The sequence below is a fragment of the Hoplias malabaricus genome, chromosome 6 (assembly GCF_029633855.1).
Source record: "Hoplias malabaricus isolate fHopMal1 chromosome 6, fHopMal1.hap1, whole genome shotgun sequence".
Taxonomy (NCBI): Eukaryota; Metazoa; Chordata; class Actinopteri; order Characiformes; family Erythrinidae; genus Hoplias; species Hoplias malabaricus.
The window spans coordinates 31,215,130-31,228,791 of NC_089805.1; the positions used below are offsets into that span (position 1 = coordinate 31,215,130).

Here is a 13,662-nt window from a genome sequence, read left to right on the forward strand (position 1 = left end):
AACTTCCCAAATATCAGCCTCTTATACATGACATAGCAATAATAATTACTTCTTTATTCAGAAGAACAACTTATTTTCTTTTTCAGAATATATTACTGGCAGTCAGGAAAAATCACATTTAAATTTAAGAAAATATAGAGTTTTTTTGTTGACAAGTTTAAAAATCCTACAAAATATCACACCCTTAAATTAGACTTCACACTTTGAATAATATTAATTGATAATAATATATCAAGTCATATCTTACTAAAGAGGAAAATGGAAGCTTTAATTTAACAATAAAATTTTACAGGTTTACAATTTAAAATTCACCATTTCTTAAAAGAAATGGTTTAAAATGTGTATTTTATAAAACATGTATGTTTTGACGCTATGAAACAAACATAATCAGGGGTTTGGAAATAAGAAAGAAATACTAACAACCGTCATTTGTGGTTAATAATAATTTTTATTTTTGCAATTGTTTTCTCCTAATGTGCTTAGAAAAAGACAATTTCCTCCTTTCCTGCGGAAGCATTTACGATGCGTTTTGACAAGCATTAACCAGTCTTTAAGTAGTAAGTTCAGGCTCTGTGAAATTGCAGAACTGGATGCTGTGAGCATGCCTTGCTGTGTGCTTGATGGGGGGGTTCATTTGCCTTTGGCAGCCTTCTGAGCAGACTTAGTCACCTTGCCGCCAGAGGAGGCTTTCTTGTCAACAGCCTTAATGACACCGACAGCAACAGTCTGCCTCATGTCACGCACAGCAAAACGACCTGAAACAGAAACGGAAAAAAAAGATGTTAAGGCACTGGACACTTACTACACACTCGATAATTACAAAGTGAAAAAAGATTGTTTGGAAGTTTTGCAAAAGTTAAAAATTCTACAGAGGTTTTCACAGCCTTTAGAATGACACTCAAAATTGAGCTCAGGTGCATCCTGTTTCCGCTGATCATCCATAAGTTGTTTCTACAACTTTGACTGGAGTCCATCTGTGATAAATCCTGTTGATAGGACATGATTTGGAAAGGCACAAACCTGTTTATATAAGGTCCTAGTTGACAGTACATGTCAGAGCACAAACCATGCCATAAAGTCCAAGGAACTGTCAATAGACCTCAGAGACAGGATTGTATTAAGGCACAAATCTGAGGAAGGGTACAGAAACATTTCTGCAGCAGTGAAGATACTAATGAGCACAGTGGCATCCATCATCTGTGGAAGAATTTTGGAACTAGCAGGACTCTTCCTAGAGCTGGCCAATCTGAGTGACTGAGGTAGAGGGGCCTTAATCAAAGAGGTGACCAAGAACTCGAGGGTCACACTGGCAGAGCTTCAGGGTTACTCTGTGGAAAGAGGAGAACCTTCCAGAAGGACAATCATTTCTGCAGCACTCCATCAATCAGCCTTGTATGGTAGAGTGGCTAGATGGAAGCAACTCCTCACTAAAAGACACATGACAGCCCACTTTAAGTTTGCCAAAATGCAACTGAAGGAGTCTCAGATAATGAGAAACAAAACTCTGGCCTGATGAAAAAAGATTGAAGGCTTTGGTCTGAATGCAGTGTCATGTCTGGAGGAAACCAGGTACCACTCATCACCTGGCCAATATCATCCCTAGAGTGAAGGATGGTGGTGGCAGCATCATGCTGTGGGGATGTATTTTGGCAGCAGGAACTGGTAGACTAGTCAGGGTAGAGGGAATGATGAATGCAGCAATGTACAGAGACAACCTCTGAGAAAATCTTCTCCTGAACGCACTGGACTTCAGCCTGGGGCAAAGGTTCAACTTACAAGAAGACAACAACCCTAAGTACACAGCCAAGATGATACAGAGGAGTTGCTTTGGGACACCTTTGTGAATGTTCTTGAGTGACGCAGCCAGAGCCCAGACTCCAGATATCTCTGGAGAGATCTGAAAATGACCGTGAACCGATGTGAACCGATGTTCCCCATCCAACCATATTGAGCTTGAGAGGTTCTGCAAATAAGAATGGGAGAATCTGCCCAAAAATATGTGTGCCAAGCTTCATACACAAGAATAATTGAGGCTGTAATTGCTGCCCTACCAACAATTGAGCAAATGCTGTGAATACTTAGTGATATGTATATGTGGTATTTTTAATTTTTATATATTTTTTAATAAATTTGAAAAAATTTTAAAAAATTCCAAACAAACTTTTTTTCAATTTGTCATTATAGGTTATTGTGTGTAGAATTATGAGAGGAAAATTAATTTAATCCATTATGGAATAAGGCTGTAACATAAATTAAAATTCAAAAATAAATTCTGAATGCACTGTAGATATCTCATGGTTGACATGAAACATGGTTGGCGTTTTATGGAGTTTAAAACCTGTTCATTTAGGGACTTCAAAGCAGTTTGATTAATCATTGCATGTGATTTGCACTCTTCAAAAACTATAAAGGTGATAATGTATAAAAATTGTTAGTTATATACTGGTGGAACAAGTGAACCAGAGTGTTGAAAAGTAATAAAGATTGTGGCGCAGCAGGTAGTGTTGCAGTCACACAGATCCGGGATCGTAGGGTTGTTGGTTCATGTCCCGCTCCGGATGACTGTGTGTTCTCCCTGTGTCACTCTGGGTTTCCTCTGGGTGCTCTGGTTTCCTCCCATGGTCAAAAAACACATGTTCTTAGGTGGACTAACAACTCAAAAGTGTGTGTGTGTGTGTGTTGCCCTGTGAAGGACTGTGTAGGCTCTGGACCCACTGCATTCCCTTAACTGACACTGGTTACAGACAGTGACTGAATGTTTATAGTGAGATATGAGATATTGTGGCAGACCAGTTCAATCTGGTATACTCACCCAGAGGTGGGTACTGTGCAAAGCTCTCCACACACATGGGCTTCCCAGGGATCATAAGGATAATGGCAGCATCTCCAGACTTGAGGTTCTTGGGGTTGTCCTCAAGCTTCTTACCAGAACGACGGTCGATCTTCTCCTTGAGCTCAGCAAACTTGCAGGCAATGTGAGCTGTGTGGCAATCCAGCACAGGTGCATAGCCCTGAGAGATCTGGCCAGGGTGGTTCAGGATGATGACCTACAGAACAATGTAAAGCATATTCAGTGTTAATTTAAAACCCAGGAAAGTGAAAATATTTTGTCATTTTTACTCTTACAAAATTACCATTAGATTTGTCTGCATTTCTCATAAATTTGTGTCTGTTGCCACAAACAATATACACCAGCAGGTAATAGCTATTCATTCACTGGTCCAGAGCCTACCCGGAATCACTGGGTGCAAGGCAGGAACACACCCTGGAGGGGGTACAAGTCCAGTGCAGGGCAACACAGACTCAGACAGTCACACGTATAGACATTTGAGTAGCTAATTCACCAATCAATGTGTGTTAGACCATGGGAGGAAACCAGAGCACCCAGAGGAAAACAACGCAGACACTGAGAAAACAAGCTCTTCATAGCCAGTCACGCAGAGTGGGGCTCGAGCCCACAACCCCAGGACCTTGCAGCTGGGTGACAGCCACATTATATGTTGCTTCAACGTGCTGCCCAACTAAAGATATATAAATGTACATAAGTATCTCTATTTTATGTTGCCTTCTTTAAATGTCCTTTCCCCTCTTAAAGTCACATTTGTCTAAAATGAATATGATTGTGCACATTACTTTTAAAAAAAACCTGTGAACAATCTGACAATATAAAGAAATTCCCCTATGCCTTACCTGAGCAGTGAAGTTGCCAGCCTCCATTGGTGGGTCATTCTTGCTATCTCCAGCCACGTTACCACGGCGGATTTCCTTTACTGACACGTTCTTTATATTGAAGCCAACATTGTCACCGGGAACAGCTTCTGCAAGAGACTCGTGGTGCATCTCCACAGACTTGACCTCAGTGGTCACATTAACAGGGGCGAAGGTCACAACCATGCCAGGCTTGAGGACACCAGTCTCCACACGGCCCACGGGGACAGTTCCAATACCTGAGACACATACAAAAAAAAATCTGAAATGTAATGTTTGTCTTATTGCTAAATAAAAATGGAGCAATGTGTCAATTAATGGAAAATGAAGATTGAAAGCAAGATATTTTTACCTCCAATCTTGTAGACATCCTGAAGGGGCAGACGCAGGGGTTTATCAGTGGGGCGAGAAGGTGGAAGGATGGAGTCCAGGGCTTCCAAGAGAGTTGTACCAGTGCAGCCACCCTCCTTACGCTCAACCTTCCAGCCCTTGAACCAGCTCATCTATAAAGGGGGGAACATAGTTTTCATTCTGTAATGTTGCTGTACACATGCAATGACCCAAACCTCAATTCTGTATGCTTGTAACTACATAGTGTAAATATGATTAGCATATTACAAATTAGATATTACAATATCATAGTAAATGTTGTATAATAACTCTTAAAATAAATAACTGAGCTCTAAGCCTGTGGTTTAATTGACCAACTTGATTACGAAACAACTAGTATATAGTCAGGTTCTCACATTTGTGCTGGGCTCCAACATGTTGTCTCCGTGCCACCCTGAAATGGGCACAAAAGCAACAGTGGCAGGGTTGTAGCCAATCTTCTTGATGTAAGCACTGACTTCCTTTGTGATCTCCTCAAAACGCTTCTGGCTGTATGGGGGCTCTGTGGAATCCATCTTGTTGACTCCAACGATAAGCTGCTTCACTCCCAGGGTGAAAGCCAGGAGGGCGTGCTCACGGGTCTGTCCGTTCTTAGAGATACCAGCCTCAAACTCACCAACACCAGCAGCCACAATCAGTACAGCACAGTCAGCCTGTAAAGGAAGATCAATATAATTTAATAAAATTAAGTCAGCATTTTAGATCAAACCAGCAATCAAAATTTACCTGTGAAGTGCCAGTGATCATGTTCTTGATGAAGTCTCTGTGTCCAGGGGCATCAATGATGGTGATGTAGTACTTGCTGGTCTCAAATTTCCAGAGAGAAATGTCAATAGTGATACCACGCTCACGCTCAGCCTTCAGTTTGTCCAGCACCCAGGCATACTTGAAGGAGCCCTTGCCCATCTTGTTGCAGAGAAACACATTTAAATTAATTTGATGTAACCCTTATACATTCATAAAAACACAAGTATTACAAAATGTGAGAATGGCTTCTGAACGTCTCCACATAAGTATCCTAATGACAAGAAAATCCCTTAAAGGCAAAATGTCATTTTTCTTGACCAAAATAACTATAATTTTAGAACCCATATCATGGACAACTACATAGATGTATTTATATTCATAATAAAGAGTTTTTCAAATGAGCTACCAATACAATCTAATGAGAACATGGCTTTTTAATATATTTTAAGCTTTGTAGCAAATAGATACCGATAATTGATTAATTTTAATGTTATATTAGAGAGGTTGAAAAACTTCAATTTAATATGAACTGCAGTCATTTCTGTTATGTTAATACACACAAAACCTTGCGTGGGCCTCAGGAGGAAATACATTTCCAGAAATGTATAGGACATGGGATCCTTACACTACGTTGGACTAAACAGCAGGTGTCGCCCCAATTTCAGTGTAAGCGCATACGGGGAGCGAAAGTGTGGCGCTCAGTTAATTCCAGCAGCGTGCCTTTCACATGTTTCTGAGGTTATTAATAGCAGCAGAGTGTGTGAAGGCAACCATACCTCCGCTGCTTCTTTCTCAAACTTCTCAATGGTTCTCTTGTCGATGCCTCCACATTTATAGATCAGGTGTCCAGTGGTAGTGGATTTGCCGGAGTCGACATGGCCAATAACCACGATGTTGATGTGTGTTTTTTCCTTACCCATAGCGTCGATTTACTGTGGAGGAAACATTCATTGCGATTAAATACGTTATTGTACTGATGAGCATGGGTCATAACTAAAATTAAGTGATATAGAAGACAGCAGCTAATTTCAACCAGAAGGTTCTTAGTGAGTGTAGGCACTAAAATGCGGACCATGAGTCACTCGACTCCCCCTCGGCTTTCCATGATCACTCCCTCCCTCCATGATCACTCCGCGCTCTGGTGTAATTCAGACGTTGTGAGTCAACTACGAACACGATTCCAAGTGACTGGTGTCGATTCCACAAAATAATCTTAAATCTACAAGACAAACGAATTCGGCAGAAATACAAACACCAGTAAACATCACTGTTGTAAACAAAGACGTTAACGTCTAGGCGTTAACAACAAAATTAAAACATTGTTTCTTTGTGTTATCTTATATTTTATGCCATAATTCGTTTAAACTGCTGTTGTAGCTTCAAATTGATTCATAAAGCTCAACTTGTCAGGTTACATTTACACAATTGACCTTTATATAAAGTTAAATTAACCGTTTATAATGGGCCGTATACACTGCCCTCTCTTGCTAACTCATTCTGGCTGGTTCGCCAACTCTCCTAAGCCATTTCCTGTGACAAACTTTCCATTCTACTTTTTCCTGAAGTGATAAGTCGACTACCCGTGTTAGAATGACGCATTTCAGTGCCCACAGAACCTGTGAGAAAAGCTCCGTGGAGCTGAGTCGATTCCTCTGGATCCTCTCGTCGTCCATGTTAAGACACCGGAGCCGCTCACCGGCCATGTTGTTTCAGCGCTGCCAGCAACTTTGAGGTTTATTACCGTTTCGCAACGACAAGTGGACGGTAATACAAACTTGATATTAAATTTAAAAAAATTGGAAAGGAACACCACTTCTAAATATGAAAATGTCAATATTAGCGCCAAATTCTTGAGTAATATGCGTGCTTTAGTTGTCCACACCATGTTTAAAACTACCATTTATGGCTAGAGCAGTAAACCTGTTCTCTTGAAACTTACCAAAGAGCTCCAGAGGTCCCCCAGTGTAGCCAGAGAAAAGGAACGAGTCTTGCCCACCGTCCATATTTATAGAGATTCGAATAAAGGGGGTGGGCATGATTGCCCCCGGTGAAACCATAGAGGGGGACCATTGGTAGCTACATGGTGCACTACTGTTGTGATTGGATGATAAACCATCACCATCTGCCATTGATAAGACCACCCAGCCGTAAAGAACTTAACATGCAGCTGTTGAAACATTTGAGTCAGTAACCTTATGAACCTCATTTGCAAATTAAATGGACAATACACAAGGTTTGCAATTTTTAATACCTTTATTAGTTACTCAGCAGCTTCCTTCCAATTTATCTGTGGCAACAGGTGCAAGTTCTAAACCATTTAACTGAAATTAACAACTGAAATAGGCACTGTCAATGAAGCCACAACAGTTATCCAATACTGGATTTCCTTTCCTGCGAAAATTTTTCCGATGGGTTTTAATCAGCATTAACCAGTCCTTGAGAAGAGTGCCCAGGTTTAGAAAAATTCCAGGAGTCAGGGCAGAACACCCCACACCCTTTGGAACAGCCGGAATGAGGAGGATTCACTTGGTTTTGGCAGCCTTCTGTGCAGACTTTGTGACCTTGCCAGCACCAGCAGCCTTCTTCTCAACACTCTTGATGACACCAACAGCAACGGTCTGCCTCATGTCACGCACAGCAAACCGACCTGAAAAGGAAAAATTGTGTACAGGTTAAGTTATGGCTCATTTCTGCTCCATAAACCTTAAGTTGATTAAGCATACTCATGAGACTTACCAAGAGGAGGGTATGTTGAGAAGCTCTCCACACACATGGGCTTGCCAGGGATCATTTCAACAATGGCAGCATCTCCAGACTTGAGGTTCTTGGGGTTGTCCTCAAGCTTCTTACCAGAACGACGGTCGATCTTCTCCTTGAGCTCAGCAAACTTGCAGGCAATGTGAGCTGTGTGGCAATCCAGCACAGGTGCATAGCCCTGAGAGATCTGGCCAGGGTGGTTCAGGATGATGACCTACAAAACACAACAAGTTATTACCTGAATGTCTGGTTGTCTGGATTTGTTGATATAACCACTTTAAACAGGGTAGCTTAAGGTGTGACTGCCATTGTACCTGAGCATTGAAGCTGCCAGCCTCCATTGGTGGGTCATTCTTGCTGTCTCCAGCCACATTACCACGACGGATGTCCTTCACAGACACGTTCTTCACGTTGAAACCAACATTGTCACCAGGTGTAGCCTCTGGAAGAGACTCATGGTGCATCTCAACAGACTTGACCTCAGTGGTCACATTAACAGGGGCGAAGGTCACAACCATGCCAGGCTTGAGGACACCAGTCTCCACACGGCCAACAGGGACAGTTCCAATACCTGAGAGAGGGATGGATTAGTATTTGTATATTTTGCTCAATGATTAGCACTACTTTGTAAGCTTTAAAGAGCAACAACAGCATATGAATAGGAAACATACCTCCAATCTTGTAGACGTCCTGCAGGGGCAGACGGAGGGGCTTGTCAGTTGGTCGGGAAGGAGGCAGGATGGCATCCAGGGCTTCCAGAAGAGTAGTACCGCTAGCATTACCTTCCTTACGCTCAATCTTCCATCCCTTGAACCAGCCCATCTAGAATTTGGAGCAAAGATTAGCCAAGTACCAATGGAGCATGTAAGGATTTTGTTTCAAATAACAGCAAGCAATAAAACTTACGTTAGAGCTGGGCTCCAACATGTTGTCTCCGTGCCACCCAGAAATGGGCACAAAAGCAACAGTGGCAGGGTTGTAGCCAATCTTCTTGATGTAAGCACTGACTTCCTTTGTGATCTCCTCAAAACGAGCCTGGCTGTATGGGGGCTCGGTGGAATCCATCTTGTTGACTCCAACGATAAGCTGCTTCACTCCCAGGGTGAAAGCCAGGAGGGCGTGCTCACGGGTCTGTCCGTTCTTAGAGATACCAGCCTCAAACTCACCAACACCACCAGCAACAATCAGTACAGCACAGTCAGCCTGTAAAGAAGATCAATTAATAAAAGCAATACAAACCATATACATTTTAAAATCAAACCAGCAATCAAAGGTTTTACCTGTGAGGTACCAGTGATCATGTTCTTGATGAAGTCTCTGTGTCCAGGGGCATCAATGATGGTGATGTAGTACTTGCTGGTCTCAAATTTCCAGAGAGCAATGTCAATGGTGATACCACGCTCACGCTCAGCCTTCAGTTTGTCCAGCACCCAGGCATACTTGAAGGAGCCCTTGCCCATCTGAAGAGAGAACAGGGTTAGGCCAGAAGGAAGGGGGAAAGAAAACAAAAAAAATTTGAGTTGGAACCACACTGTATACATTTATCAGTAATCCCTTTGCATTTCAAAGCTACTAAAGGGTAATCCACCATGCTTGGCTTGTTAAAAAAGAAAATCCTTTCTGAAGATTACTGGTCTAGTTCGAACATTGCTTTAAACACATGGCTGAAAACTAGGGAAATTAAAACCAATAAGTAACTAAAATCCATAGTACAGATTCTTCACTGAAAACCTATGGTACAGGAATTCATTAAAAGCGCCATTAGCTTTGTGTGGGGGAGCCCCGCCCCCCCCCCTCCACACCCAGCTGCCGGTACAGGCCCTAAACGCGTGCCTCGGCCGCCATCTTGGCTCTAATGAGTCAGGAGTACGTTACGAATTTAGATAGTGAATTATAAAAGTTGCATAAAGCGCTCACCTCAGCGGCTTCCTTCTCGAACTTCTCGATGGTTCGCTTGTCGATTCCTCCGCATTTGTAGATCAGATGTCCGGTGGTCGTGGACTTCCCAGAGTCGACGTGGCCGATAACCACGATGTTAATGTGGGTCTTTTCCTTTCCCATGATTGCTTAAGTTTCTGTTCAAAACAGACATTTTAGATGTTAACCCAGCCAGTCAATGGTTATTTAACGTAAATATCCCGTTGTCTTCTCAGTAGCCAAGTTTTTTTTTTAACTTCTCGCCGGTTAGGCCTAGACCACGGGCCGGCTACCAGCCAAAGAAGCGACACGTGTTTTAGGGCCACGTAAGATTAAGTTACAGCAAATCGCCAAAGTGTCTGAAATGAATCCATCTCAAACCCAGACATCTGCTTGATGCAGCGTTAGGAGCAGTTGTTTAGAGGCTGAGGCTCTGAACATCTTTAGTCGGGCCCCACACACTTGGCGCCTTTGTTCTTTCTTAGCTCTCTGCTCTCCACATTAACAAGATACAACACCAAAGAAAAAAAACTTAAAGAAACTCAATCTTAAAATAAGCGCCATTTCAAACGTTATTTTATACAACAGAGCATGGTTTTTTTCGGTAGTTTCACCGAGGTATTTTAGTACAACCACACAATTCCAAAAATCACAAAATATGTAAAATTATTTTTTAAAACAACCTAAAAGACAGAATAGATATAAACGAAGGAAAGGGGGAAAGTCAATTGAAAAAACCGCTACTAACCAAATTTCAGAGATAACTCCGCAGCAGCTGCTCCCCTTTAGCCAGGTAACAGAAAGAGGAAGAAAAATGCCTGTGTTGCGGATTTTATATGCTGGGAGGTGGCGGCCTGGCTTCGCTTCAACCCCCCGCTTCCTGTTCTCCACTCCCCCTACTCACACAGCCGCAAATCACACTCAATTCACAGCAAAATCCCCGCCTCGTCACAATGACGTCATCTCTCTCTCTCTCTCTCTCTCTCTCTCTCTCTCTCTCTCTCTGTCTGTGTGTCTGTGTGTTAAGGAAAGTCAAGTTCTGAAACACATTTTACACGGTTAGGTCAGCATCACACTCAGCGGTGAATATGGGGCTAGAGGCCGAGTAAGCTGAGCATCAGAGTTTATGAAGACGATCAAAACATTTATGAGAACTACTGCCAGTTTCGTAATTCTCTTTGATTAAAGCGAGGAAAACTATCTACACCTGGACCGTCGTATGTTAGGCATTTATTATAAAATGTCTAATATCAGATTGTATCTCATGGTGACTCTGATCTTTAGTTTTATTCTTTAGCTTCCATCCCCCTATATAAGACACAGATATTTACGGCGCTCTTGCTTTATTTCAGAGCTTTATAGATGAACTGCCTCTGATCTTTAGTCTATCCACCTTATTTTCGGCGCTCTAAAGGTCTGTCCAAGAATTATTTTAATGTTATTTTCAAAAATATCCAGGATGATTTAGTAGTTCACAAAAAAACGATAAGAGGATTTAAAGACGAACTGATATATAAATAAATGCATCCCTTTAAGATACAAAAAACCTACTAGTGTACTGATAAACTATGCTTTTGCAAATGGTGCTTTGAAGAATCAGATTAATTTACTGTTGTGGGTATAAGAACCATGAGTAACAAACAGAAAACAAATGAACATATATTTGTAATCTTTCTTTCTGTTTTTGTGTGACTCTGGAGGTGTTGTGTTCTTATGAATAATGCCATAACTATTTTTGTGTCATTATGTTTCCAAAGAACAGTGGAATGTTTTTGGGCAATTTAACATGCACAAATCTAGATGCACTCATATATTTTTAAATATAAGCTTTACTAAGACGATATGGAGGCTGGTTGTATTTATTGAATTTATCTGTAAATGTACATTAAACTATTCCTGGAGGTTAGCATAAAGAAAAAATAATTGCAGTCCTTCTGTGAGTGGTTTGTCAGAAAAAGTGCTTTCAGACCCTTTTGTTCTCATTCACTGCATTTAAAAACTGAAGACAATTTACATTAGAAAACTTTGCAGATAGTAGGTGATGAAACACAGTTGTCATCAATAGATCCTCACCCAATTGTCAACCTATTCACATTCAGATTTAACTAGCAAAAAGGGCAGTGGGGGAGGTTGAACTTGATCAGGGAACTCAATTCAGTTAGTTTCTTTGTTTGTGGTTCAACACTCCACATTTAGTATTTTTGGTAGTAAGTAACAATATTAGATTAGGGAGCTTTGGGGCCTCCATCACTGATATAAGAGCCTATTTCAAGCAGCTGGCATCCCTCTTACTCCTCTCAACTCCCTTTTCCTCTCTCACTTCAGGTAACAGATGCTTGGCCAGCACCTGCTACTTTCAGTCAAACAGTAGTGAGTGGTGCAACACATGCAAGCGCTGTAGACTCAGATACAGACAGCAAATGTAGTTGCCTGCATATCCCTACATAAGCAGAGAGGAAAGGACATTGTCGTTGCTAGGCAATAAAAGATAATATATTATTATATAATTATTATTTTGGACAAAGATTTATATAATCACACCATGGTAGTATAATCTCTGAAGTTTACCAGCCTAAAATACATGCATGTAATAAATGCAGGATTTTAACATTGATGTCATTTCAAGTCTAAAATATTCTTTAACAAAAAATCCAATATACTTATTTTAGTAGCTAAAACATGTTTACAAAATCTTAAATATATTTCTTATAATAGGTAAATGTTGGTAAATAAATGAGGAAAGTGTTTTAGTACATTAAATATTATATTTAGTGAAATCTTCATTTGAATACTGTTAAAGGAGGTACTCGTCACCCAACCTGAAGAACCAGATCCTGAATGTATAATTAGGCATTCAGCACACAGCACAGCCCAAACCTGAATGGGAAAACCCAATTTTAAAAATGTATGTTAAACACCACTGTTCCCATAGTAATAACCCAAGTAATAACCCATTACCTTATAAAATCTATAGTATGAAAGACATTGATTTAGAGTTGTGGCATGTGTGAGTATGTTTGTATGTTTGTGTGTGTTTGAGACAGAGAGAGACACTTTGAGCAGTGAAAGAGCAATATGAACACAAAGCACATTAAGCATGGCTCCATATGGTTAAGGACAATATGCTCAATTATATAACAATCAAATATACAAAGTAAAATTAGTCATTTTTCACAAATATATTAGAAGTTTTATTTGTTTGATGTTAAGCGATTCAGAGTTTTATAGCACAATTATTTATATAGTAAAATTAACCAATTGACCAATTTAATCATATAATAAAATGAAATATTACACATGGTTTAAAGTTTAGTGAGATGTAGGAACAGAAAGTTTCCGGTTTGATTTCTCACAACTGGCAGGAAAATGTGAAGGAACAATACTGTTTGTTGCAAAGAGTGGTTGACTGGTGTGATGTGTGTGTGTTTGTTCATTGCTCCTAATAACCAGTGTTTGTTTGCGTGTGTGTTTGTTTACTGTCACGGATTAAATAAAATTTAATGCAACATTGTTCAATGACAATAAAAAGCACACATTTTACAAATAGAATTCTTGGCAAATAATCTGATTGAAATTTACTAAAGTTATGTTTAATGAGATTTGAACAAGTGATTTAAATGTCTAAAAAACTGAAAATGTAAAGTGAAAAAAATATGTTTTTTTATAATTGGAAAAGAGCAGGAATATTTAGATTCAATAATAATTTAGTAATGTTCCAAAAGAAAAGGAATATGTAAAGGATAATTCAACAGATTTTTCAAAGTTTCATTATAATAGTTTACAATGGTGTAAACTTGATAGATCTATATCCAGTGGTTTATATCATTGCTTTTAGATGAAATATAATGAACAGAAACATTTGCAATGAGGAGGCACATCCAGGGCACAGGCATGGTACTGTAAGCAATTTTATATAATTGAAAACTCAAAATACATATTAGTTTACTGGTCAATTTTCATAATTCATAATTGTTTTTAATAAATAATAAATAAGTGCATTACAGGCTTTGGAAATTACACAACATTTCTCTACAATACACATGATCTAAAAAAAAATGTGAAAAAAAAATCTAGTACTACTATTTCCCCCCTGTCCATATGTGAAACCTGTGTTTTGACCTGCAGCTGGAGTTGAAGGTTTAT

The 13,662-nt window shown here is 40.1% G+C and overlaps 2 protein-coding genes across 3 annotated transcripts; both read right to left on the minus strand.

Moving 5' to 3' along the window:
* Positions 1 to 368: 368 nt before the first annotated feature.
* eef1a1l2 (eukaryotic translation elongation factor 1 alpha 1, like 2) lies at positions 369 to 6,855 on the minus strand. 2 transcript variants are annotated; one of them, XM_066675114.1, is made up of 8 exons: positions 5,918 to 6,015; positions 5,622 to 5,777; positions 4,825 to 5,004; positions 4,455 to 4,751; positions 4,061 to 4,211; positions 3,691 to 3,947; positions 2,813 to 3,047; positions 369 to 755 (listed from the first exon to the last, which is right to left on the minus strand). In XM_066675114.1, the coding sequence occupies exons 2-8, from the start codon at positions 5,763 to 5,765 to the stop codon at positions 631 to 633; spliced, it is 1,389 nt and encodes a 462-aa protein (XP_066531211.1). In that variant the 5' UTR covers positions 5,766 to 5,777; positions 5,918 to 6,015; the 3' UTR covers positions 369 to 630. The 2 variants fall into 2 exon arrangements, with proteins under 2 accessions (XP_066531211.1, XP_066531210.1); XM_066675113.1 differs by lacking the exon at positions 5,918 to 6,015 and adding an exon at positions 6,785 to 6,855 and having other exon boundaries at positions 370 to 755.
* Positions 6,856 to 7,079: 224 nt separating this feature from the next.
* LOC136699651 (elongation factor 1-alpha) lies at positions 7,080 to 10,411 on the minus strand. Its single transcript, XM_066674548.1, has 8 exons — positions 10,268 to 10,411; positions 9,520 to 9,677; positions 8,883 to 9,062; positions 8,509 to 8,805; positions 8,274 to 8,424; positions 7,917 to 8,173; positions 7,582 to 7,816; positions 7,080 to 7,492 (listed from the first exon to the last, which is right to left on the minus strand). Exons 2-8 carry the CDS (start codon positions 9,661 to 9,663, stop codon positions 7,368 to 7,370), a joined length of 1,389 nt encoding a protein of 462 aa, XP_066530645.1. The 5' UTR covers positions 9,664 to 9,677; positions 10,268 to 10,411; the 3' UTR covers positions 7,080 to 7,367.
* Between the last annotated feature and the right edge of the window lie 3,251 nt (positions 10,412 to 13,662).